Raw genomic sequence first — 25,878 nt, 5'->3', positions numbered from 1 at the left:
CCTGATTGCAAAATGGTTTAGCATTAATTTATCTCCCGTTACGTTGGCCTGGATTAAACGATCTGTCTTCTGACTGGAATATCATATAGAGACAGATTATTGAACGTTGAAGAAAGCAGCCGAGCGTATCAAACTAGCCCATTAGCCTCTCTCTACATTACCCTGTAATATAAGGAAGGCAGGTTCCTGCTGATACAGCGGACGTGCATGCCCAGATACAGAAAAGGCAGAACGTATTGATTCTTATCAGCAGGTTTCTGCATTCTTTAGCGACCGTTAGCCTTCAGCTGCCATGCAAATCAGCAGGCGGACATAAAGCAACCTGCAGTTTGCCTTCCTGGTCCAACAACAGAGGGTTTGTTTATACCCCACAGCCTCCACCATCACATTAGGACCATCCTTTTCATGCAAAAAAAAAGAAAATCCTGCATAATACAAGCCATTAGCTGCCCCTACCCCCACTGCTCTATAGGGTCCCCATCTACATGTGTGTTTTGTGTGTGAATCCAGGGTATAGTTGGTGCTAGTGGCGGAGGGGAGAACAGCAGATGGCAGGGCTGCCCCCGTCATGTCTGCTCTTTTGGGGAGAACAATGCATCTCTCAGAGCTCTTATTAAAGGAGGGGAAGGGGATTTCAGTCCACAGACAGCTGGCAGGCAGCGTGCCTCACACCGCCCCCTCTCCCTTTGGGTCCACACAGAGACACACACTGCAATTAACTGGCACGGGCCACGGCTTAAATATTGACCAGGCACATGCAAACAAAAGACTGTTCTAGAAAATAATGATTAATCCATGTCTGCAGCATGACGGTCTCTTTCCCGCCTCACCAGTAGTCTCAGCCTGTAATCATGGCAAACATTTGAGATTCAGAGCTGATCGTCTGTTTATTACATCGTATCTGTAATTACCAACAATTAAAGAAAAAATCAAATGCACATTTAAAACCCTTTAGCAAATGTAAAAACACATTTTTAAAGCACTTCTCATGATGACACAAAACAAAAGACGCAACCTGAGGTGTCTGCGAAACTCTTATTTTATTATAATATTTATTATTTATATTGTAAATGGTTCAATAGATAATAAATCAGTCATTTGTTGCAGGCCTTATCTTTTTGTCATTACTTGCCACCTTTTGCAGGGAAGGTTTAAAACTTGAGTGTGTGTGTGTGTGTGCGTGCGTGTGAAGTTGTGCATGTTCTGTAGAATATATCAAGACCTGGAGGAAGATCAGGATATTTTTTATTCTCCTCCGCAGGAAGCCAAACATCTCACCGGCTGTGTTCCTGGGTTGATTTCTTTATCGCATCGAGGTGGTAATGTTTTGTAATCTCCTTTATCTTCCACAGTCTGACATTCCTGTCTCACTCCTACAATTTATTCCGTCGGAGCAAAAGCATTCCTTAAATTACAACAAAACCATCAGCAAGCTTTTTATTTATTGTATTGTATTTTTTTTATTTTTTTACATGACACAGGCAGCCGCTGAGATATTGCTGCCGCTCCGAATCCAAGTTGCGCGCTCTCCCCCCCGCCTCCTTCTGTTCCGCCTCCGCCTCCTTCTGTTCCTCCTCCCCTTTGCGCTGCTTTTGATCCCACAGATTCGGAGCCTTTACATTCCAGTCATTCCATCCGCAGCGAACAATCGGCCCTCAGTTATTTATGCGCAGCTCCAGCTCCGCTCCAGATCAGTCTGCTTCTGCTCGTCGGCGCGCGTAAAACGGAGACCCGGAGTCGAGCTGGGCGCAGAATATTGGAGAGGTCGCTCCAGCGTTCACTAGTTCCCAGTGGGATGAGGTAAATTTCACATTTTGCTCTCCGGGTTTTCGCTTCTGGTTCGGATTGTATGTGGAATTTAAATCCCACTTGCGCGGATTATTCGCGTGGAGCAAGATTGATGCGATCGTTTCCGAATTTGAATGCTCTTTGTTGTTGGAACGGCCTCTCGGAACAGGTTTAGTTATTTTCTTTGCTTTCTGGCAGCATTTCTCTTATGATTTCATAAAGCGTGAGTTTTTATTTTAGTTTTAAAGTAGCGCCGTTTTGGACGGATGCATGGGACTCTGTTAACGCAGCACGTGTCATGGGAAGCTTTGTGATGTTTCTTGAAGCTGGGGAAGGGGGGCAGTTAAATTGAATCTATTCTGACGTGCCGGGGTATTTCTAGCTCAGGTATTTGGAGCAATAGAAGTGTGGAAAATAAGAGAGGAATAATGTTGGTTTTCTGCTGCCTGTGTCTCCACGGATCTTTGAATGATCCCGGTAATAACTGGAGACAGGGATCCCGATAACAGCCTGACATGTATGCATTATTTAGTCATGGTAATCAATTGCTTTCATTATTTCTCCGACAGGTTTGTGATTCGTCAACTGCCCTCTCTCGGCTGTTCATTTTCTTTACTCTTCTCTCGTCGACTGAAATGAGAACCTCTGAAGACTCGTCTGGAACGGTCCTGCACCGTCTCATCCAAGAGCAGCTCCGCTACGGGAACCTGACGGACACTCGCACCCTTCTCGCCATCCAGCAGCAGGCCCTGCGTGGAGGCAGCAGCGGCGGCGGCGGCGGCGGGGGGGGCACAGGCAGCCCTCGCTCCTCTCTGGAGAGCCTGACTCAGGAGGAGCCCCATTGTGTCCAGATGTCAAAACGGCAGGAGCCTCAAGGCCAGGAGCACCAAGGGGAATGCATGTACTCTGAGAACCAGGTGTGCCATCTGTACCAGCTCCATGGAGAGGACCTGCCTACGTACGAGGAAGCCAAAGCCCACTCCCAGTATCTGATCTCTCAGCAGGGGCAGGCAGAGCAGGAGAGCCCCGGCATGGACAAAATGGGGAGTCACAGTGAGGGACAGTGGGATCTGAAGAGGGAGCATGCCCGCTCCCTCAGCGAGAGGCTCCTGCAGCTTTCTTTAGAGAGGAACGGACGTAGCCACAGCCTGGCTATGAGCGCCTCTCACAGCTTCCCACGGCTGTATAATAATAATGGGACGACCTCTATGGTGCCCGGCAGGCAGCAGTGTGCGGACCAACGAGGACCACCCCCGGAATACCCCATCACTCCCAGATCACCTGGATATATGGTCAGCCACCAGCTGGAACAAGTGCAATACTGCAGAGACCCCCCTCCGCCCTTTTACTCCCAGCATCACAGGTAAGATGGAGGACCCTATGGCGCCGTGATGCTGCTTGCCATCGGATAAATGTGGCTAAAGCTTTGACTCACATGTCTTCGGTGTCGCCCCTCGACAGGTATGTGTCTGCTCAGTCCCAGGTGGCTCACAGCGGCATCACCAACCCGGATCAGAGCGCCGCGTTGATGCGGGAGAATGAGCGTCTCCGGACGGAGCTGGAGGTGTATGTGGAGAAGGCAGCCCGGCTGCAGAAGGTGAGAGCAGGAGGTGGCGTTGTCCGAGGGTGTGACTATCATGAAAGCGATGCTTTCCTTCCTGTGCACGGGATTCCCGTAAGCTTGCTAATTCATGGAGTGCTTTGAGGGAAACGTATCTTTTACGTTGATTGAGTGGCAACACATTTAAATTTAAAGACATTTAAAGTCGTGTTGATTTTATCGTTTTCATGCCAATTTGGGAGCTTCCTTTTCATCCCAGTCCTTCAACACGTCCTGCCCCATTCTTTCAAGAATGCCGGCATATTGCCCTGAAAGGAAATTTAAAAAAGCCTCGACACCTGGGATTCGAGTGTTCACTGAGGAATGTTGATTCCCACTTTTTCACTTGCGCATACAGTTAAAGGGCCATTTGCCTGCAGGCAGTAAAAAAGAAAAAGAAGAAAGGCCAGCATTTGTAAAGATGACTGATGAGCTCCATTCAGGCAGTTAGCAGCAGAGACCCAGAACAATGACGGCGGGTCCCTCTCAAAGGCTGATCGGCTCACCGTTTCTTCTCAGCTGGAGTCGGAGATTCAGAGGATATCTGAAGCATACGAGACGCTGATGAAAGGCTCGGCCAAGCGGGAGAGTTTGGAGAAAACAATGAGAAACAAACTGGAGGCTGAGATTAAGAGGATGCACGACTTTAACAGAGACCTGAGAGGTACGCCTCCATTCTGACCCAAGCAAGTCTCGTTTTAAACAGAGCCCAAGGTGGATAACTGTCCCGCTGCATCTTGTCCCCTTTACAGAACAACTCGACACGGCTACCAGACAGCGAGCAGCCAAGGAGGCCGAGTGCACGGACCAGAGGCAGAACGTCTTTGTTAAGCTGCTGGAGCAAAGTGAGTGTCTTTATTATCTCGGGGGGGGGGGGGGGGGGGTAGACCCTTGTTGTTTCGGTTGATTACGTTGCCCTGTGACAATTGATCAATGACACAATGACAGGAACACAGCCGATCAGGGACTGGTTTCCTTACCTCAGTGAGGTGGCACTTGTTTCAGGACCCAAATGGGTCCATCTTTAAAGTGAAGAGCAACTCCTGGCACCTCGCTGCCAGTCATTTGTTCATAGCTCTAGTAAATATGACCTGGATTTCCAGGATTTGGGGGGGGGGGGGGGGGGGGATATTTCAGACTGGGAGACTTAGGAGTTTTGCAACACTGCTGACTTCCCTCTTCAAGTGGAACTAATAAGTCGGGTACTGCAGGTCATCAGATCCGACCCGAGAAACTCACTCGCACTCCTTGTTTGGGTGTTTCTTGTCCTCCTGGTTGAATCAGTTGCCCAGTTCCTGTTCCTTTATTAGCTATAGCCTCCTGTGGCTATAGAATAAATGCTCGGAATTCATTTTTGAAACTTTCATTGATTCTAAATTTAAAACTCATGCATCTTCCTGACCGCTTCGCCCGTTACCGGGTCATTCTGGAGCCTGTCCCAACAGTGAACGGGCAGGAGGCGGGTCACACCCTGGAAAAGCCGCCAGTTAAAATAAAAATCCCTGGAGTTTCATCATTCGACATAGACTGCAACCTTCACACAATTCCGGTTGCAGTAGAGACGTGTGGGATTTTGTCTCAGAAGGACCACTCAAATTATGTTTTGAGCTGTTTGTTTACTTCATGTCCTGAGAAGCATTCCAGAGCTTTTCCCAGTACAAAGCTACGCCTGTGTGTGTAAGTGGATAAGAGGAAGTCTGTACTCCCTCTGTAGGCATGCCCTTGTGTTGTGTAATCACCCCCCCCCCCTTTTAAAGTGGCACAACGGATAGACTGCCACTCTTTTTATGCACTTTATAAATGAGTCGATGCAACATTTAGTTTTCTCTTTAATTGCTAATTTGTGGTGCAGCAAACTGGTTGGACTTCTTATTCACGGTAGAACACTGAGGCGGTTGAAGGGTACAAATATCTCTTGTTGCAGCGCATTCCATCCCAGTCTCATCTAAAGCTGCTGAATACCGCTGCTGTCGATCCACGGCAATAACCGATGACAACTCCCCAATCCTCCAGGATTACCTCCTTGTGACTCCCCACCTCCATTCACCCAGTTTTCTCCTTTTGTGTGTCCTTAGATGAGGAGCAGCAGCGGGAGCGCGAACAGATGGAGAGGCAGATAAAGCACCTGCGTGTCTCCGGGGAGGAGTGCCAGCGGAGACGGGAGCTGCTGGAGCAGGCCCTGGTCTCGACGCAGGCCCGCAACCGGCAGCTGGAGGAGGAGCTGCAGAGGAAGAGAGCCTATGTGGAGAAAGTGGAGCGTCTGCAGAGTGCCCTGGCTCAGCTGCAAGTGGCCTGCGAGAAGAGGGAGACGCTGGAGCTGCGGCTCCGGACGCGCCTGGAGCAGGAGCTGAAAAGCTTCAGGGCGCAGCAGGTGAGGAGAAGTCAACACGGAGACATGTTTGATGTCATCTTAAATTGGGTGTAATTTAATCCTGCTTTTGACCATCTAAAGGTCACTATTTCTTTTGTGTGTGTGAAATGTTGTATTCTGAATCCCTACAAATGGGTTTTATTAATCCACGGCTCGAGCCCAGCTCGATGTTTCCCCTCTTTGCTCAGCAGCCTCTGTGACATCATTGATTTTATTGTGGTTGTTTTCTATCGTTTCAGTCCCGGAACCAGTCGGCCAACCCCCCGACTTCAGAGCTGAGCTGCTCCACGACGCAGCAGCAGCTGCTGCGAGAGAAAGAGGAGCGCGTTCTGGCCTTGGAGGCAGACATCACGAAGTGGGAGCAGAAGTACCTGGAAGAGAGCACCATGAGGCAGTTTGCAATGGATGCAGCTGCGACTGCTGCAGCACAGAGGTACCAGCAACTGGATTTTTAGCATGACCCCCCCCCAAAAAAATCAGATAACAGGGCAGTTTTTTTTAGCTAATTTGTTTTCTTTGCAGAGACACAACCATCATCAATCATTCTCCTCGACATTCACCAAACAGCAGCTTTAATGGAGACCTGCCTTTGTCGAGTCATCGACACCAAGAGATGGAGAACAGGTATTCATCATCCACCATTGCTGGTTTCAGCCTGCTTCCCGTGGCTGTGATCTAAAGGTTGTTCTGTGTTTCAAGGATCCGTGCGCTCTACGCTCACCTTCTGGAGAAGGATGCTGTGATCAAAGTCCTCCAGCAGCGCTCCAAGTGGGAACAGGGCAAGCTGGAGAAGCAGGGGCTTCGCCTCGCGAGGTCCGTCCCCTCCATCAGCACGGTGTCGGTCTGCACAGAGACTAAAGGTGAGTCCAAGATGTTTTCCTCCACGTTTGCTGCAACACGAAGGAATCTTTACTCTTTAATGACACATGCTAGCAAGCGACAACTGGCAGACTGCTCAGCGCCGCCAGACAGAATGTACACGTCCTAAAAAAAAAGGCAGTTCGAGACAACCACCTCAAATAGACAACGTGTTTTTAAACCGGAATGCATATCATCTCTCACTCCAGAATAGCCCCATCCAGAATAGTCATGGGAAGGACCCGCGGGGCAGATGTTCAGAATTGTGGATGTGAGCGGGTAATTAAGCAGCCGCTTTGTTTGCATTTGCAGTAAAGAGCCTCTCCGATGACCAGACAGGTGCTGCTGGACTGCAACCCGGACCTCATGGGGTGTCTCGGGGTCAGAGGGAAGACCGGAGCATCCAAAGTGAGCCGTTACAACAGGGTCCCGAGCCCACCGCAGCGCTGGACAGGCTAAAGACGTCTGAGGCGACCTGGGCGGCTTCCACTGGTAGGTTAATGGTTGTTTAACATCAAATCAACAGCAAAACGCCGGCCTTGGCTCTTTCTTCAACTGGATCACAATTTAAAGTGTAACCAGACCCTGGATCAATGGCCTGATGATGCTGTCGATGCTAATAAGTTAAAACCCTGTAGGTAAAATTAAACAAGGCCGTGTGCAGCTTTACAAATAGGCAGCTTTGCAGCTGTACTTGCCAGCATAGTTAACATGCCGCCCTTTGCTTTTCTAATCTTCTAATTTTATCTCGTCTGTAGATGTCTCGGAGGAGCCAACGGCACCGCTGAAGACACTCAAGAGCATCAGAAGCTCAGATGCAGAGGTGGTGGAAATCCTGATATGAACGCTCCCAGCAGCCCAAGTGACTGAAAAGTGATGGCTAGCTGATGGCAGAGACGTTTGACTGGGGCGCGTCGGGCCTTTCTTAACGCCTGGCGTGAATCTGAACACTCTGGAGATGGAAGTTGCCTCATAAGTCAGAATTATTCAAGGTACCTGGGCAGTACGCATTGTGATAGGAACTGGGCTGCTGGTGGTGCATATGCATGTGTGGTGTGTGCAGGATGTTGTTGTTTTTTTAAGTAACATTTTGTATTTATATGTATAAATGCTGCTCATGTTGCGATGTCTGAAAGGTGAAACGGATGAGGGTCTCTCAACTTCACTCAAATTCTATATAGCTATAGTTACTTATTCTGGATTAAGTGTGCAACACATGCATGTTTTATTTGGCTCATTTTTAATTTCCAGTAGCAAGCCTGTGACCGTCCTCTCTGAAGATAATTGGAATATTTATAAAATGACTATAAGTATCCTCTTAAATGTTCTCATGCCACGTTTGAGGATCATTCTCTTAAATGGATCCACTCAATCCCAAATTAACAGTTGCTCCTGTCTTTAAAATACACTCGGGGGGGCTGCTCACAGCTCAGCAGAGGATTTGGAAGCTTCCTTTGAATGCCGAGCCGGCAGAGTGTCTGCTTGTTTCTCTCTTTAAAAAAGAAAAGCCCAGAGGGCCAACATTGTTTCAGGTGGGGGTCTGATTCTCCAGATCTCGGGTTAATGTACGGGGCCTCAGATGCTGACTGCCCAGCATTTCCTCCACTCCATTTACATGCTGGAGCTAATCTCCTCGCGCTCCCTCGCTGAGGGAATGCTCCCGTTAAAGAAAAAGGCTATCTAAAGTCTGACCCCTCGCCCTTGTTAAAATGGCATGCATTCTCCACATGATTCCTTTTCTGGGGTTGGTTATTTCTTCTGAGCCATGGTAGCTGGTTCTACCGCAAAGATAGAAATGGCCCAACTATGATTGGCTTGCAGTTGCTGCTCTATTTGTTGTCCCCATCAATGTCAGACTGTCCCGAAGGTGGAATTCTCTATTTATTTCTCCCTGCAGACGGTAGGATTGCAGAGCAATGCTGAATGTAGACTTGTGCTGTCCAGGACTGCATTTAACCGGAATGTGCCACAATTCAGATTTGTTCAGCTCGTCAGAAGTCGGAGTGCAGCCAAATTTGACATCGGTGGACTTGTGAAGAATCTAATGTATGATCATCCATGTTTGAAATGTTAGCAGTGAGGGTAAATTGCTGGTTAAGGACATTCAAATTCAAGCTCTACACTATTTTCAGTCTGAGTATTATTTAGGGGGACAGAAGTGTCGACTTCTCTCGTACGCCCCTTGACGCTTGTCCATCGTTTGTCCCATCACAATGCATTGCTGGTCAGTGCAGTGTCCGTTGAGTCAAATGTCCTTTCACTTTGTTTGAATTTTGTTTACATGAATGACTATTTGAAGTGAGAGAAGTTAATATATTTTGTAGTTCGTTCCTTTCATTGATACACTTGTTTTGTTTTCTGATGCCAAAGATGTACTCTTCATTTAAGTTATAGCCCATGTCAAATGCAAAAGGCTCTGTCCAGGCGCCTTGCTTCAGCTGGTTGATCCATTTTGATGTGGCTGTGGACTTTTGCAAAGGAAACATTTGTGTGTGTGTGTGTGTGTATGCCTTAACATTTCACTATAATAGATTAAAATTCTTAATATATGTCCAATACAAGGCTTTCAGTTCCCATTTGTTGCACTGGTGTAATACAGCATGTGAACTGAGTACAGTTATTCAGGTTGAACATGCACGTCTTTCAGCTGTACTGATCGCTGAACCTGAGGTGGAGACGGCCTGTGTAAAGACGTGGACACAACCGATTCTGATATTCAATTGTTTGTCTAAAGCCCAATTTATTAATTTATCATCCTGGAGTTTTATCCTGTCTTCCTGAGAAGGTTTGTCTAATCAAAGGGTGCCGTGGAGAGTAACCATCCTAAAAGATGCACTGCTTTTAATCCTAATCGGTTTAGCTGAACCCCCCCCCCCAAATAAAACGGGGCTATTTTGAAGTTGTTGCTGGCCTCTGCATGCACGACAGATTTCACCTCAAACCAGGTGACATCCAATCCCACTGTGTTAGACAGAGAGCCGACATCTCTAGCTAAAACTCGGGGCCTCACACCGAAACCATCGATAGACCAAAAGCAAGACTAGAAATGAAAGTGTTCCTGGTTTTGGGATAAACTGTGAGTTTTAAGAACAAGCAAGACATTTTACATTTAAGGCATCCAACCACCATGTACAGTACGTGAGGAAATCCTTCTGACCGTATTCCTCCAGGAGGGTGATTCATTCTGTGTCTTCTGTCTGTGTAATCGCTAAAGAACCGATATTTAAAATGAAAGCTCCATGACTGTTCCATTTGTTTCCCCGTTCTTCAAACCAACATGCATGCGGCCGTCTCATGACAAGCGCCGGTAGCATTGTGTTTAAAGTTGTCACTTTGAGTTGGGCACAAGCAAATGGAGAACTGCATGCAATTTTTGTACTTGATGTAAAACTCCAAACACTTCTCAGCGTCACAGTAGACACTGTTCGGCGGACTGTGACCGAGCACACATTCAGAGAATGTGAGCCTCTGATGTTAATTGAGTAAATGCATAACGGCACCACACATAATGCAATGAACTCGGGACTTCATTTGTGATGTGCATGATCGGTCGACAGGAAGAAATTCCTCTGCAAATGCCGACTTCTAATGCACGGTATATATTTCTTGCCTTCCTGGTTCCCCCGTGCAGAGCTTGGGAAGGCATTTGACTCCTGCTGCTTTTACTTGTTGGAGCCGAGTGACACTTTTCTCAGCTCGGAGAGGCTGAAATAATAAATCTCCCTGTGCCGAATACCATTTCAGCTACGACACACGCATCACTGTGGGATCTGATATTAATGATTATTTTGGTCCCATTTGTGCTCAAACGGATCATGTTTCCAATGTTTCACTCAGCCTGCAGCATAAAAGGAGCCCCCACCAGAGTGTGAGTGATGTCGGGTGGGGGGGGGGTCAAAGGTCATGATTATGTGCCAAGTTTGAACAGGGGGAGATTTTCTTCTCAAGTGTAAATTCATCAGCCAGGATGGAGAAAAATGCGATCCTATGCAGGCACATGCATTCCACACACATCTGGAGTTCTGCAGGAATGACTGTGATTGGTGCATTTATAACCATGATTTCCCCACTTTGACTCCCAGAAACTGTGAATGGTTCTCAGTCGACCGCAGCGTCAGTCATGGGGTGGATTGAGAACAGATGTGTCAGTGAAGGAAGTCAATGTTTCTTTATCATGCTAAGTAGAGTAAAGTTAAAGTGTTGATGCCACAATGTGAGTAAATCCGTGTGTCGGGCAGCAACAAATCAAGCGTCTCCTTTTGGAGGCCCTTGAGCACTTTTTTTTTTTTACTAAACGCCTGTGTGAAATTCTTGGAAACATAACTGTGGAGTTCTGTGTTTTGCCTGAATTTCCATGGAGATTCCAAAACTTCCTGCCTACAGCAGTGATGGAATGTGCCCCCACCCCCTTAACTTTTTCCACATAAATCAGCGCATCGTCCTCTAACTTTAGGGCTGTTACTGAAATGTAGCTAGCCTCACAGATAGCAGGCAGCATTTTCTCTGTCTGTCTCATTTGCAGCGTTCAGCAGCTAAAGCGCCCCCCCCTGTCCCAACACCTCCTCTACAAGGCATCTCCCACTTCTCATGTCTTTGCATTGCTTTATGTTGCTGCGATGACATTTTCAGGAAAGTATCGATCACCGTGTTGAACACATGGGATGTTAATGGCAGAACTGTGGGACAGATTTCCATTAAACCTATTAAAAGGACTGGGGACAGATAATCACTTAAATGTTTCCACGGTCAAACAACGACACAACGTCCTAATTATTGGAAGTGGACATCCCTGGACTTTTTACATTTCATTCCATCACTGCATCTTATTTATAATTCGTCACACTCCAATTTCCAGCGAGTGACCGTCACAATTATCACGGTAATTTACATCGTACCACTGTAATGAAAGTTAAAAAAAAAACTCTCGCTGAGTTCGGTGGGTTATTTCGGTGGGTTTACGTTTGAGTCAAGACATGTTCTTATTTTGATTCTTCAGTCAGAAGAATAAAGTAACGTTTATACCCACAGACACGATCGAGAAGGTGAAGAGTTAAATACTCCAGATCTCCCTAAATCCCTCTTAAAAGTAGGTCAAATTGGCGAACGCTGATTGGTCACATTGTCAAAACTTCCGGCAACAGTCGATCGTAGCTTGAAGAATTATTGGTTGGAAGACAATGTTTACATTCATAGCCACGCCCTCGTTCGCGCATTAGACAGCGTGTCTGTCTCGTAATCTGAAGGGTCGTGGGTTCGCGTCTCACGCGGGGCAGGCTTTTTATTTTTTTATTTTAATGCGTAACCTACCTATGAGCTGAGATACAGTCAGTGACGAAGCTATCATTCAACTATAGCAAAACCATCGCCATTTATTTCTAATCTGTTTATTTGAAAGAGATTTGATTCAGATTTTTTTTTTTCTTACATTCTGGCCTTTTTGCCTCCACACATTCATATTCATGTTTGTATGTGATCTATTCTACATCAGTGTGATCAGAACTCTACCATGAACCTGCATTTATAACAAACATGGTAATGAATAGAAGAAAATGTTCTTGGGGTTCCATTTGATTATCAAAAGTTATGTTAAAATCTAACACTAGAAAAGCTCCTATTTTTTTCCATTCTGGATCCGATCCAAAGGAAATTTGGTGGTAAGATAGAAGGAACATAACCTCCTCGGCCTGGTAATAAAAGTAAGAACAATCCTGCTCCGAGTGCATTTAATTTTTTTAAATATTTTAATTGGAGGAATACACTCACACAAACACAGAAATATAGAAACAAACATATAGAATCAATGATGCCGTGTATGTATAGATTGAATTCAACAAGTGTCGGTGTAAGTATCAGACCTGTGATGAGCTGGTGGGGGGGGGGGTGGACTTGTATTTGTAATGCTGTTTTGAATGTTATCTTTCATCATTTGCTCATATCATGCAAAGGTTTAGGGAGAAATGTTACAACAAAATGAACAAAGTTCACCGACGGTCAAAAAAGACGGTGACGTGCTTGACAACTCCAACTGGCTGTCACGAACAAGCTACATAATAAATAGAGGCTTTTTTTTCTCTACGGATATTTGTTCGTTTTCATGTGATGAACAATTCAAATGTACAGAACAGATCTGTCACACAAACCAGAACTTTATTTTCAACATGAAAAATAGACAGAAGATCTCAATGTACAATATCTGCAAACTGTGTTTTGACATTTTCCAGAACTTTGCATTCCTGTCTTCCTCTGGTTATATATATATATATTATGCCTTTATCTTTCTTACACCAGACATCATGTGTTTATGTTAATGGTCATACCCATAAAAAATAGTATACTGTACAATCAAATTTTTTGACACACAAGTCTCAAACACATTACAGCACACAGTACAAAAAGGACATTACTTGGGTCGATGGGTCAGTGATTCCGTGCAGATGTTATGCAAGCGGCTTACAAATACAAAACAAAGTCCATGCCCAAACATCAGCTGCTGTTTTCATCATTAACCGGTTTTAGTTAGTCACGCTAGTGGCTTCAGGGCATCATCCAAGACCTTCGCTTTACATTCTAATGTGGTTTGAAGGAAAGAAAACATTCCTGCTCTAGCTTTTTGAGGGTTCATTCCTTCTTTGTCCACTTCTTTGAAGTTTGGCTTAATGATCTCGGCGGAGACTGAAACACAACTGGCCTTCTTTGTACGTTCTCCCCGTGTCTGCGCGGGTTATCTCCGGGTTCTCCGGCTTCCTCTCACCACCAAAAGCATGCAAATTATGTGAATTGGTTTCACTATTTTTGCTTTGACCAGTGTGTATTAAATTTAAATTACATTTGTGGTTGGACTAGTAGTTATTTCAAAAGTCGGGGGACGTAAAAGACTTTGAGATCAAGTTAGTTGTTCTCTTTAGGAGCCTTATTTCAACAATAATACCTACATTTAACAAATTAACAGTCTTCATTTGCCTCCTTAACTGACTTTATTTATATATTTCATTAGTGACTGACACCTGAATTTCAAGAGAAGGGGATTATTATTATTTTTAAATCAACGTGGTGGACACACACTGTTCTAACAGTAAAACACAATCATCCACAGGGACGAGTGCAGCAGCAGGAGTTTAAAGTGGGTCCTGAAAGAGACACACAGTCCATCTATTTCTTATTCTAATATTCGGTTTTAAAATCTCCAGATGGCCATAAATCCTCGGGTGTTAACTGAGAGGTGGGAAGAAGGACAACTCATGTCTATCATTTTGCACCACAGTTAGATATGGTAATATAAGAAAGCTAAATTGTTGTCATGGATACTACAAGAGAACAACAACAATTTATGACATCCTCAACCCCTGCTACTTTCCACAGGAGGTCTATTGTTTTAGATTTTGTATTTGAATGTCAAACTAACAGCTGCCTTAAAACGGTTTTTGCTGCACACACACACACACACACACACACACACACGCACACACGCGTGCTTTTATAATGTTTTGTACATCATGTTTGATGAATGAGATCTCAGGAGGGTGAAGGACAACATGCTGAAAGCTCTTCTTCCCACCTCCGGGTGCCAAGGCAGTCATAGATTCTATTAAAACGAATTATAGCTGCAAACACCTGGCAGTTTAATGACAGCAAGAACGCTTTTAAAATACACAATATGTGTGTGTGTGTGTGTGTGTGTGTGTGTGTGTGTGTGTGTGCTCACAGGCACAGGACTATTCACTAGAACTAAACTGCAATTTGAAATGCTGAACATCTGAGTCTCATTATTGAGTCATCATAACAGAGAATCACAATCCAAGGATCGGCTGCTGAAAGGACAATAATGGCTAATCAGAGAATTAGGTCTGCTCTCAGGTTCCACATTGTTACTTGATGAACCAACATACTTTTGTTTTTAGATAGGAGGGAAAGGTTTTACAGAAAAATATGGAATAATTGTCGCTTCTTTGGCAGGAAGTTCATGAACATTTTTAAAAGGTTGAATATCAACTCAATGCCTTTTCTTTTTTTTTTGACCCAATCTGAAAACATGCTCTCTACTTAGAGACTGGTGCATATACATACATTTAGAACAAGTTTTATGTTCATTGTCAATTTGCATCCAAAAAAACCCACAGATGACCTTTCCCTTATTAAATAAACCCATGCAAATAAAAGGACAAGAAGACGGGATAGAAGGTGATAGGATCGTTTCAATAACCCTAACAGAAGGAATTCTGGGAGATGTAACGTGACAGGGATGCTGTGACTGTGCCGGCTGGCATGATGGGGACGGCGAGTCCCCTGAGATGATGCCGGGGCTTTCAATGCTGACTGCCAGAAAGTGAGTGAAGAGGACAGCCGGGGAATTCAGTGATCATGTCTCAACATGCAGGAACGTTTTATATAGCCCTTTATGGCCCAGGTGCGTGCAAATGAAGATGTGCTTTGCCCCGTGGAACTGGATTTGGCGTTTGTCTTCTCAGGTGCTGAGAGGTATTCATGACTGAATCACGACTTCGGCTAAAATGCATCGAGACAGGATGAATGAATGAATGAATATATTTATTAGATAGAATGTTAGAGTACAAGTACAGTAACACAGTAGCATGTATTACAGTACAAATAAAGTCAAACATCCTGTCTAAGAGGAGCATTTCAAAAAAGCCCTTGCGGTCTTGTTTCCGTTGAAAGTCCTTCGTACATAAATCATCCACAATTAACAATACAAATTTAACAATACAAATAAAAATATCCTTGGGAATTTGGTTGGTTGGTTGTTTTGTCAAGAAAACAAAAAGCCTGCCAACCTTCTAACCCTGTCACCATGGCATGTTGACATGCTGACAGTTTTTCTAATGTGGTTAAGCAGCACTTGAGAAAAAAAGAGGTTATAATTAAGTCAATTGACCATATCTTATCATAGTATTCATAAGACATTTTTAGATTGCTTTTAACAATTATGAATGCTTTTGTTGTAGATAATATATATTTAATATTCAGAGCAGTTTTTCTTTTTTTGGGGAAAGAGTAAACTTCACGTGTAAATTTGTACATAACAGGATTTAGTAAAAAAGACCAGCTTTTCTTCAGAAGCACTTGTTTCATTGGAGGTCAACATTTCAATTATCGTCCTGCACATGCACTCACTCACTCCCTGAAGGAAGGGAGTCTTCCTCGCTTGAGCTGCTCAGATGTGCCTCTGAAGGGTGACAGAAATACAGCAAAAGGAATTTGAGGTTGCAAATATGAAAAAAAAAAATCAATGCAGGATGAAAGTCCTGTATAATTTTTTATACATTTGGACAATAAAGTATCCCGATTTTGATTATTGAAAAGGTCCTGTTAGGGATTATGACATCATTGTAGCCTGTGCAGCCTTTAAAAGTGAACAAGCCACTCCCAGAAAAGCACCAAAAATATTCATAAAGTGGAAACAGCCATTTCATTACTGTAGTGAACAGAGCACATATGTTACTCAGAGCATTATTAACAATACACAAAAACAACATGACAATGAGCCAGCACACAAAATACCAGGAGCCTGACAGAGAATCCGTGAAATGAAAGTCATATATCATTAATTTTATTATTTCCACCTGTTTCTTTAGCCAGTTGTTCTGTGAAAAGATCTGTAAACCAATTATCTTGTACTCATCTCAATAATAATAATAATAGCAATAATTATTACAATGAATTATTACGTTAAATTATAATAATACTCAATATTGATATTCTAATACCTTAAGAACCCAGAGCATTTGTGTAGTTGGATACTGCCACCTAGTCTTTCAGAAAAAGTATTGCAGCATCTGCTCCGAGCTCACATTTTACTATAATTTCATTATCATATGGAGTTGGAGCAAAGCTTAATTGCCACTATTAAAATGTAACCCTTTTACAAATACTGTAAAATACACTACCGACCCCCGAGCACGCTAATCGGTAGCGGTGGAAGGAAAGAAAGAAGCAGGCGGTCGCCTTGCCATTCACTTGACTGGAAAACAGTCAATGTTGATAATGGTTTAGGCTTTTTTAGCATTTTACTGTCAGTAATAAGCAAAGAAATGTAAATCTTAAGCATTTAACTTGTAACTGAGTATTTCCGCATCTCATGGATAGATGGAAACACATGTAGAACTTCATGACATAGGCTTCTAATACGGATCAATAATCGATTATGTACTGCACTAACATAGTTTAGGTGCTCGCTCGGTTGGTTCCGTCGGCCAGATGACCACGTGACGTTTTGCAGCTTTGAAGCGGTCCCTCGATATTACCCAGCCCCCCCCCCCCCCCCCCCAGCCTTTGTCAGGATGGGTGGGTCCAGAACTATTGGTCTAAAAATATCCAGTGCTCTGATTGGTCAAACAAACTCGCAGTCCCTTCTTCGATTGGCGGAAGGAAACAGCTTGCGCTAAACGTTCTTCCGGCTTACATGTTGGGGGGGGAAAAAAGGAAAGGCGAATGGAAAAAATTCATATCCACAGAACGACCACTGCCTAGTAATTCCAGAATAACGGTAACCTGTGCACACACGTCTACACGTTGTCGTTGTGTCGTCTCCGATTTGTACCTCGTTCAGTTCAGAATTTAGCATGACATGCAGGGATAGCGATTCAAACGATAGCCGTCTGCTAAGTTAGCTAAATAGCAGGCTAACAAGGTAGCTCCTTTTTTAAGATTTACCGAACCGAAAGAACTGAGCACAGTGAATATTATGGCTTTTAAATAGACAGTCTAAAAATGAGTTTTGTTACTACCGGTACGTATCTGGTATTTGTAAAAACAAGTAACGACACAGTTGTTGTCGGAACAGTTTTGTTATGCTATTACTCCTACAAGTTACCGTCAGACAAAGGCCCAACCGAATGTTGTCGTCTTATTCTCAAAGACACAAGTATTTCTTGCGTAGTCGATTTTTGAACAACACTGGTCACTTAACAGTAATGCCAGCGATCTGCTCCTCTTGACAACCATTTATTCTGCAGTGCTCCATCAGCCTGTTCATGTCGCTCCATCAAGGGTTAAATCTTTTGTCGTCGTTGCGCATGTTTGACATTGGAAATACGATCATAAACTGGCTTGAGAAATATTATTAATGTCTTTTCTTGGAATGAATGTACAGTCTTGGCAGTCCTCCGGATCATAAACAGCTGCAATGAGTTCCCAGCAGTTTCCCCGACACCTGCCTGCTTCCGGCGGGGGGGCGCCTCAGATCTCTGCTGTTGGAAGCCTGGTGTCTGTCAGTCAGCCGTCAATAGTGACCGGTAACTTGCTTTTACTCAAGCTAGTCGGCGGATTCTTTATGTGTGCCGAGGGAGACACCTGTAAGTCACGAATCAAACTATTTTCTTAGGTGGTGTCGATGTGGACGGCAGCAGGGATGCTGAACACGCTCAGCAGGACCAGCCGCCTGTCGGAAGCGGGGCGACCTTGGCCTTCAGAGATGACAAGCAGGAGACTATGGTGGTCAGACCTTACCCACAGGTGCAGGCGCATGGCCAGACGCACGCTACTCCGCAGACTGTGCCCATCCAGCCTGGCACACCTGTAGCCGTGCCTGCTGCCTCTGTCCACCTTCCACAGGGCCAGGCTGCAGTCCTCACCGAGGGGCAGATGAAGGTGATGCTTATGTCTGCAGCTGTACCGACGCATGCATAATGGATTCATTGACTATAGTCTCTGGTTCATTTTAATCTTAACTGTTACTGACTGTTTGGTGGAATTATCAATGGTTACGATCAGAACTCAACCAGACTCATGTGAGTGAAGGCTATTATGTATAATTACTTTATGGAAGCCTATATGTTGTACTGCGTCATGTATTTTTAATGTTGTCAGATGTTGATTTCAGGATTAGTTGTGTTTTTATTCCCCTTGAAGTAAAATTCAAGGCTTAAATCAAATGAAATGTATTTTTGTCTTTTTAAGGCTGTCCTGAAGTCGCCCATGCCGAGTCGTCTTATCGCCCCGGCACCGTCTTCCAACCAGGCTCATGTCCCCATACCCCCCAAGGTGCCTGGCCACATTACTGTCACCATAGAGAGCAGCGCTACGACCCCGTCTATTCCTGTGGCAACCATCAGTGGTCAGCAGGCGAGTGCAGCGCTGCGTCGAATGTCATCGTATGCCTTTGTCTCGTTGGTGCTCACCGGTGCTGCCGTCCTTTTTGTTTCAGGGTCACTCCAGCAGCTTGCACCACCTGATGCCAGCCAACATTCAGATTATTAGGGGCGGTGCCCCTGCGCTGCAGATAGGGACTCCTGCAGTCCCACCCCAGAATTTCACATCTCATTTACCTCGAGGTATTCATACATAATGCATTCAGAATAATACGCCCAGCCTGATGTTTCCTTGTCCTCGAAACGCTATCAGTGCATTTCTTTAGCTCGGTCTGCTTTGTGCCTCGCAGGGGCTGCAGCGGCTGCAGTTATGTCCAGCTCCAAGACTGTCCTCCGACCAGCCACCGGTGCAGGTGCAGGCCCCGGACAACCCACGGTGCAGCACATTATCCACCAGACCATCCAGGTGCTCTGATGCGCTCTCATCTAAAGAAGTGTTGACATTGTGCTAAGAAGTTGCGTGTAACTTCCCGCCTGTCTGTCCACAGTCTCGTCCTGCTGTAACAACATCTACAGCCGTGCTTCCGACTGTGGTAGCTCCCATTTCAGCCACTAGAACTCAGTCCCCAGTTATTAGCCCCGCAGTCACGCACTCTCCAGAGGTGGCACACGGGTGAGTAGAACCAGCGTACATGAATTTTGACAGGCGCGTACGCAGAGATGTTGCAGGTCTGAGTAATAGATGTAACGATAGCAATAGTTTCTCGCGTCACGATGTGGGGAAAAATATATTTTTCAAATACACTTTAGATTTGTACTAGCCAGTGGCCTTAATTGTCTGATGCAGTAATATTTCCTTCCAGGCGTCCGGGGTTGACCATTCACCCCCCTCCTGCTACCGTGAGCATCCAGCGGTCTCAGACGTCCCGGGACACCGCCACACGGATCACACTGCCGTCCCATCCAGCGATCGGCGCTCAGAAGCCTCAGCCGCCACACACCATGGCACAGGTCACTGCCACGTCGAGGCTGCCTTGTAATGAACAGACCTTCAAGACAGCGACTGAAATAAACTTTTATTCCCCACAGAAGCCCATCTTTAGTCCCGTGACTCCGGTCGCCGCGGCAACTGTGGCACCAATTGTTGCCACTAACACTGTGCCAGCAACCACCACAATGGGTATAAATGTTTTGCCTATTAACATCTATAACAAAATCATAAATGCTTCACTATAGTAAAACTGAAAGTGCCATTTGATCTTCTATAAATATTGATTATCTTGTCTTCCTGATGCTAAGGCGCTGTTCCACATGCCCAAATGACAAGCAACACTATTGTCACCATGACGATGGCATCGCACTCCTCTCATGCTGCGGCGGTGACCACCTCCACCATCCCCGTCGGTGAGTCGGTCCTCGTTTGTCCTCTTGACTCATCCGTCTTGTGCTCCACAAGCGGGCAGCGTTTGCAGTAACGCTATCGTGCATCCTGACGTGTTCTTTTTTGCTCACAGCTAAAGTGGTCCCTCAGCCCATCACCCACTCTTCATCCCGGGTGCAGCCCGACTACTCCGGAGAGAGAACCAGCCTCATCCCTATCCCGGGCCATCGGTCCTCTCCCAACCCTGTCACCATGGAAGCTCGAAGTGACAACAGGTGAGAGAGTGAAAAATGTGCGTGCAGTTATACCAATAAAAAACGAAAAAACATCACTAGCGTCAGACTTTAACTAGCTCCCTCTCTGTGGTGCTATTAATTATACATGTGTAATCTAAAGTCATCACATTAAGCAGTATTTGGCAGTTTCGTGTGTCGGTAACCAGAGACGTGAATATTAAGTATTACTAACATCTCTGAGGTTATTGACGGCTTTAAATGAACATTATTCATTTATAATTTTCCGATTCTGTCCACTGACCTAATAATCTGACATTGTTGTCCCTGGAAGAAAGCAACACAGTTCGGCTGTTCTGTAATCGTGTGTTCTGTATGGGAGCCACGGAGCATGAATGAGAATATAATGATGGAATCCTTTCCTCGCGGCTATCAGTAATAGCCTTAAGACTGTTTTTAAGACGGGAAATAAAGTATGTTGATTGTGTGTTTGTTCTTTTTGAGGCCCCCTGTTCCGGTGCAGTTCCAGTATTTCCTGCCAGCCTACTCCTCATCATATCCGCTGACACACACCTACACCCCCATCAGCAGCTCTGTGTCGACCATCCGCCAGTATCCGGGTAGGCACCGCTAGCAGCACGGTTTGAACGGCGGCCTCGCCTGCGTGCTCATCAAAGCTTATTTTCCCTCTTAATTAGTTACACCTCAAGCTCCGAGTTCAGCTCTGCCCACCCAAGCTGGCGTTGGCGTGGCAACCACTGTCCATCTGAACCACATGCAACTGATGGCAGTGGACAGGATTGGCCTTCCATCTGCACAAATCAGCACCCAAGGGATCCAGCCGGCACCGATTGCAGCACAGGGCATTCAGCCCGCGCAGATAGGCGTGCAGAGTCTGCACACGTCTGCACCAATCACCACGCAAGGAATACAGCAGGCTCCAATAGGCACGCAGCAGCAGCAGCCGCCGTCTGACGCAAAACCTGGTGATGACTAGCTGGCCGGTTTCTGACAACCGTTTCACCCTAAAACTGTCGCGTTAAGCTAGCTCTGGGCTCCGGGCTGTTTGTGATGCTCGTTCTTTTCATCCAGCGGTTGTTTTGGCTGACGGCTTCGTAGCCAGCCCCATCAGCAGCACGTTCGGCGCCACGCAGCCTGTAGCTACTATGGGGCAGGCTCACACCCAGGGAGGAGTGGGAGGAGCTCCCACCCTTGTCTCCTCCCCGAGACCCAGCATCCTCCGCAAGAAGCCTGCGAATGAAGGGTGAGTATAACAGCAGCTGGTGAGATGGAACAGTTAGCGTCCGCTAAGCGTTTTTATCTTTACTTCCTCTGACGAGAGATTCTTCTTAAACAACTTGTTTCAGTCGCAAGTCTTTGTGTGATTGGATCATCATCATATTAAATGAGTATGATTAAATTGGATGCGATGGGAGGCAGATTCTTGCAAGAGCTCAAATGCATACTTGAGTATTGGTGACTCTCTGGAAGCTTCAGGGTTGCACGGCATCGGTAACTTCATGGCAGGCTGACGACCAGCCCTCCATCCGTCACGTAATGTTTGCGTTGTCTGCTGAAATGTCCTTTTAAATAAATCCGTCCTGTTATTGTGTTTCAGTTGTGTCCGTAAGAACCTGATCCCCACCCAACCCGGTGAATCCGGTGGCGGCAGACTAGAGAGCGGCGTGAGAGGAGCAGGTTCCCCCCGGCCTGCAGGGTGCGCCCCTCGCCACTACGCTCTTCTCACACCCTGTCCCTTCTTTCATTGGGTTTGAGTTTGTAACCCAAAGATTTTGATTCTTTTCAGTGCGAAACCCAAAGCGGAGGTGCACATGGCTGTGGCCCCCCCTGTCATGGCTACAGTGGAGGCTCTGCCCACCCAGGGAGGAGAGCAGCAGGCCGTGTCTTCAAACACCCAGCACCTTGCCCACGCCATTCCCACCATGCTCGCCACGGCGGGGCCAGTTCCTCCCTCTCAGCCTTCCGGTGTCCTCTCTGCCCTGCCGGCAGCCATGGCTGTAACTCCGCCCGTCCCTGCTTCCATGGCCAACACTGTGGCCTCCCCCACCCAGCCTGCAGCCAGCAGCACCGGAGCCTGCGCTCCCAGCGCCGCCTGCCCAGATTTAAAAATAAAGCAGGAGATGGAGGGCATGGACACCTCCCAGCCAGGTGGGGAGCACATCAGCCCTCAGTTGTACAAATATTCTGTACACAAGTAAGCACTGTTCATCCTTTCCCTCAGACGCCAGTGCACACTTGTCATCAGCCTCAGCCCTCGCCAGCCAGGCCTCCACCCTGAACACTCCTGCCTCAGGAGATCTGCTCCCAGGAGCCTCCCCGAGGAAGAAACCACGCAAGCAGCAGCACATTATTTCCACAGAGGAGAGCGAGATGGTGGAGACCAACAGCACAGACGAGGAGAAGGCCCCAGGCAGGTCCATCACTGGCCGGGCCGAGAGACGCGAATCTCCACCGAGGGAATATGTCGGTGTGTAATTCGGCGCCGTTCCAGCCGCGATGTCGCCTGCGACCGCCGCGCGCTCAGCGCTTGTTTCTGTCCTCCAGATGAGGAAGGGGTGCGCTACGTGCAAGTCAAGACCCGACCGCCTGTCACACTTCTGAGACACTACCGGAACCCGTGGAAAGCTGCCTACCACCACTTTCAACGGTACAGCGACATCCGGGTCAAAGGTCAGTGGCTCCCGGCTCTCCGAGTGTCGTACTGTTGGGAGGAGGAACGAACATCGTCGTTTCTTCTGCTTTCCTTGCAGAGGAGAAGAAGGGCAGCCTGCAGGACATGGCCAACCAGAGAGGAGTGGCATGCAGAGCACAGGGCTGGAAGATCCACCTGTGTGCTGCGCAGCTCAGGCAGCTGGTGAGTGCTGCGCCGCACTGCCCAGACGCGCCCCCCCCGTCCCCCCGTCCCCCCCCGTCTGTTTTTAAATCCAATGTTTCTCTGACCTGATCTGTAGTCGGGTTTGGAGCACGATGTGTGCAGCCGCCTCTCCACCCTGCAAGAGGGCCTGATCCCCAAGAAGAGAGCAGGAGCTGATGATGACCTTCACCGAATCAATGAGCTCATACAGGTAACACCTCAGAATGTTCTGTGGAACTATGTGCTTCGCAGATATATCGAATATAAAGCCTTTATCACAATGAGATTAGGAGCGCTGCTCCGTCCGGTACGTAATACAACAGTATTACAATATAGTAAAGTAACGTTAGTTAGTGGCCCAATCAGATCCACATCTGTTAGGAGTGTAACAAACATCATCTTTGAGAATTCACCAGGAAGCTGACCTTATGACCGACTGAAAATAAAGATTCATTCATTTGGTACATAAAGCGGATTATTCATCAACGCCAAACCCTTCAACATCTGTGCTGAATGATGCAAGTCACTGGAGTCTTAAAAAAGCTGATTGTTTTTACCTGAGCCTGATAATAATGCAGAACTGTGACCTCAGGGTGGCAGTATTACGCCTTTTCTTCTGTCTGCGCCTGCTTTAAACGATATAAATTCAGTGTGGAGCTCCTTAAACGAAAACATGGTGCAGGATCAACCCTGCCAGGTAAAGTCTGCCATAACGGGGCACAATCATTTTAGAGCAAAGCCCCAACAGAAGAGGATCCACCCCCACTTCACCCATCAGATGTCGGATGTGCTGAATAAATATCAGCCGTCATTGATTAGAAGTCGGATAATGATTGCCGGAGAGTATTTTGCGGTCATAACCTTTTAAGATGTGGCTTTGATTAGTCTCACAAAATTTGCACTCTCAATGCTCAAAAGTCCAGACCGTTGTCTTTTAGGCAGCGATGAGGGATTATATAAATCGGTGACATCGTGAGGACGTCTGCGTTTGTCTCCAGGGTAACATGCAGCGCTGTAAGCTGGTGATGGACCAGGTGACCGAGGCCAGAGACACCATGATGAAGGTGGTCGACCACAAAGACAAAGTGCTGAAGCTGCTCAACAAGAACGGCGGCGGCAAGAAGTCGTCCAAACTGAAGCGGAAAGAACGGACATGAGCGTCTCCCCTCTGAGGAGGTGAAGGAGCGGCGGAGAACCTGGTGCTACGATTCGCCTGCTTACAATCTCACGCCAACGCCAGTGAGTGAAGGAGGCGGAAAAGCTCACCTGGAATAAGTTCTCATTCAGCACCTGGCGTGCCCATCGAGCGCTTGGGGGGGGGGGGGTCACTTCCCCTTTCATCTTCATTTTATGAAGAGATGATTTTTATTCACTGAATTTCTGCCTCTTCTTTTTTTAGACGACGTTTGAACTTGGTACCTTTATGTAAATGTGGCGCCGAATGCCGGTGCAAGTTAGTGATGGAAATGATTCAGCAAAGATCAAGCCCCCGAGCGTAATCGAATTAAACGTTTTAAAGTCCTTTAGTGAGCTGCGTGCATCAAGCGAATCTCTTTGTGCCCTTCTTATTAAACTGTGCCTTCATTAAGCCGGCGGACGTGAAGCCGGACCGGGACACGCCAGCGCCATTTCACATGCTGTCACAAACGTTCAAAGGAAACGCATCGGTGTCGCCGCTTCTCCTTCCTCATTGAGCGTCCTGCAGCTGGACTTTTATATTCAACTAGCGTGGTTTAGCAGTCCACCTGTAGGTGCAACCTGAGGCGGCCTGAGGCAACTTGTCCTTTGCACTGTTAAAGGATCGGTGACGTGTTTAGACGAGCCTGACGTTAGGAGCGCTGTAAATCGTCTGCTAAAGTAAAGCGATGTCGTGGTAAAACCATGTTTCGGTTTGGTTTCAGAGAGCGCTTGAGAGCGGCGAGGATTCTCCTGTGACTGTCCTGGCGGACTGAACCCATGTAAATCAATGTAAATGTGCTTTTGCTTTTCCATCCACATGTTCTTTTCATGTTTTGTACTCAAATGAAGCAATTTTGTGTCGTGTTTTGTGTCGTGCTGCGTTATTTCACGGCGTGAGACGACCTGGACAGGAGCCGGGGAGGGGGGGGTCACTGGGGTGTGGACGCTCCAGTCTGCGTATACGCTGTATTTGTACCACATTAGATGCTGGGATCTAATGTGTACATGTAAAACGCACCCCATCAGACCAGTAGTTCAACCTTGTGCTTCTGGTCTGATGCGTTGCCTCCCTCTCCACACGGCCAGTGTGGACCTCTTTATCTTTATCATCTGTTCTTTACAACATGATAGCGCAGAAGTGCCCGTAAAGCGGCATCAGCAGCGCTTGGGCTGAGTTTCATTCAGTTTGGATTTAAATTCAACTCACTGAGGTTTAAGCAAACATGTCTAGATAGAATCCACACGTTAATTCTGACAGGATTTGAAACAAATGAAAAACAATATAATGACCTGATTTTATGTCCAATTACCCGTATCTTCTAGTACTTTACTAGAAGTATCTCTTCTAGTGAAGGAATATCTTATCTATCTAGATATTTCTTTCTGTTTTTGTACTACTACACGACTAAGACAGGTGAAGGTAAACCATCTGTATTTACTCAGATTTACAGCCGATATTCCAGTGACGTGTTTTCCCGGTGGTTGTTGACACTGGGTGGCTCTTCCTAAGCCGGAGCAAAGTCAAAGGGCCATAAAGACTCTGCTTCCT

General features: G+C 46.4%; 2 protein-coding genes across 2 annotated transcripts; both read left to right on the top strand.

Moving 5' to 3' along the window:
• Positions 1-2,423: 2,423 nt before the first annotated feature.
• amotl2a (angiomotin like 2a) lies at positions 2,424-7,484 on the top strand. The gene is made up of 10 exons (XM_068743408.1): positions 2,424-3,151; positions 3,250-3,385; positions 3,908-4,052; positions 4,141-4,233; positions 5,464-5,759; positions 5,999-6,192; positions 6,282-6,383; positions 6,459-6,619; positions 6,930-7,109; positions 7,376-7,484. Exons 1-10 carry the CDS (start codon positions 2,424-2,426, stop codon positions 7,459-7,461), a joined length of 2,121 nt encoding a protein of 706 aa, XP_068599509.1. The 3' UTR covers positions 7,462-7,484.
• Positions 7,485-17,757: 10,273 nt separating this feature from the next.
• Positions 17,758-25,187, top strand: sap130a (Sin3A-associated protein a). Its single transcript, XM_068743225.1, has 20 exons — positions 17,758-17,866; positions 17,956-18,221; positions 18,531-18,695; positions 18,778-18,904; positions 19,012-19,127; positions 19,210-19,334; positions 19,525-19,672; positions 19,751-19,841; positions 19,961-20,065; positions 20,176-20,317; positions 20,780-20,895; positions 20,974-21,261; positions 21,368-21,539; positions 21,894-21,992; positions 22,083-22,444; positions 22,518-22,763; positions 22,841-22,966; positions 23,047-23,150; positions 23,248-23,361; positions 24,149-25,187. The coding sequence occupies exons 1-20, from the start codon at positions 17,758-17,760 to the stop codon at positions 24,305-24,307; spliced, it is 3,180 nt and encodes a 1,059-aa protein (XP_068599326.1). The 3' UTR covers positions 24,308-25,187.
• Positions 25,188-25,878: the final 691 nt, after the last annotated feature.

Source organism: Brachionichthys hirsutus, chromosome 9 (assembly GCF_040956055.1).
Source record: "Brachionichthys hirsutus isolate HB-005 chromosome 9, CSIRO-AGI_Bhir_v1, whole genome shotgun sequence".
Lineage (NCBI taxonomy): Eukaryota > Metazoa > Chordata > Actinopteri > Lophiiformes > Brachionichthyidae > Brachionichthys > Brachionichthys hirsutus.
The sequence above is the reverse complement of the archived record's forward strand: the minus strand, read 5'-3'. Positions and strand labels throughout refer to the sequence as shown.

Bases quoted from the DNA above. Each gene is read 5' to 3' on its own strand.
- sap130a (XM_068743225.1), top strand. From the start codon at position 17,758: ATGAGTTCCCAGCAGTTTCCCCGACACCTGCCTGCTTCCGGCGGGGGG. The intron at 19,128-19,209 runs GTGCTCTGATGC...GTCTGTCCACAG, and splicing joins TTATCCACCAGACCATCCAG to TCTCGTCCTGCTGTAACAAC. The intron at 22,764-22,840 runs GTGTGTAATTCG...TCTGTCCTCCAG, and splicing joins TCCACCGAGGGAATATGTCG to ATGAGGAAGGGGTGCGCTAC.
- amotl2a (XM_068743408.1), top strand. From the start codon at position 2,424: ATGAGAACCTCTGAAGACTCGTCTGGAACGGTCCTGCACCGTCTCATC. The intron at 4,053-4,140 runs GTACGCCTCCAT...TCCCCTTTACAG, and splicing joins CTTTAACAGAGACCTGAGAG to AACAACTCGACACGGCTACC. The intron at 6,384-6,458 runs GTATTCATCATC...CTGTGTTTCAAG, and splicing joins CACCAAGAGATGGAGAACAG to GATCCGTGCGCTCTACGCTC.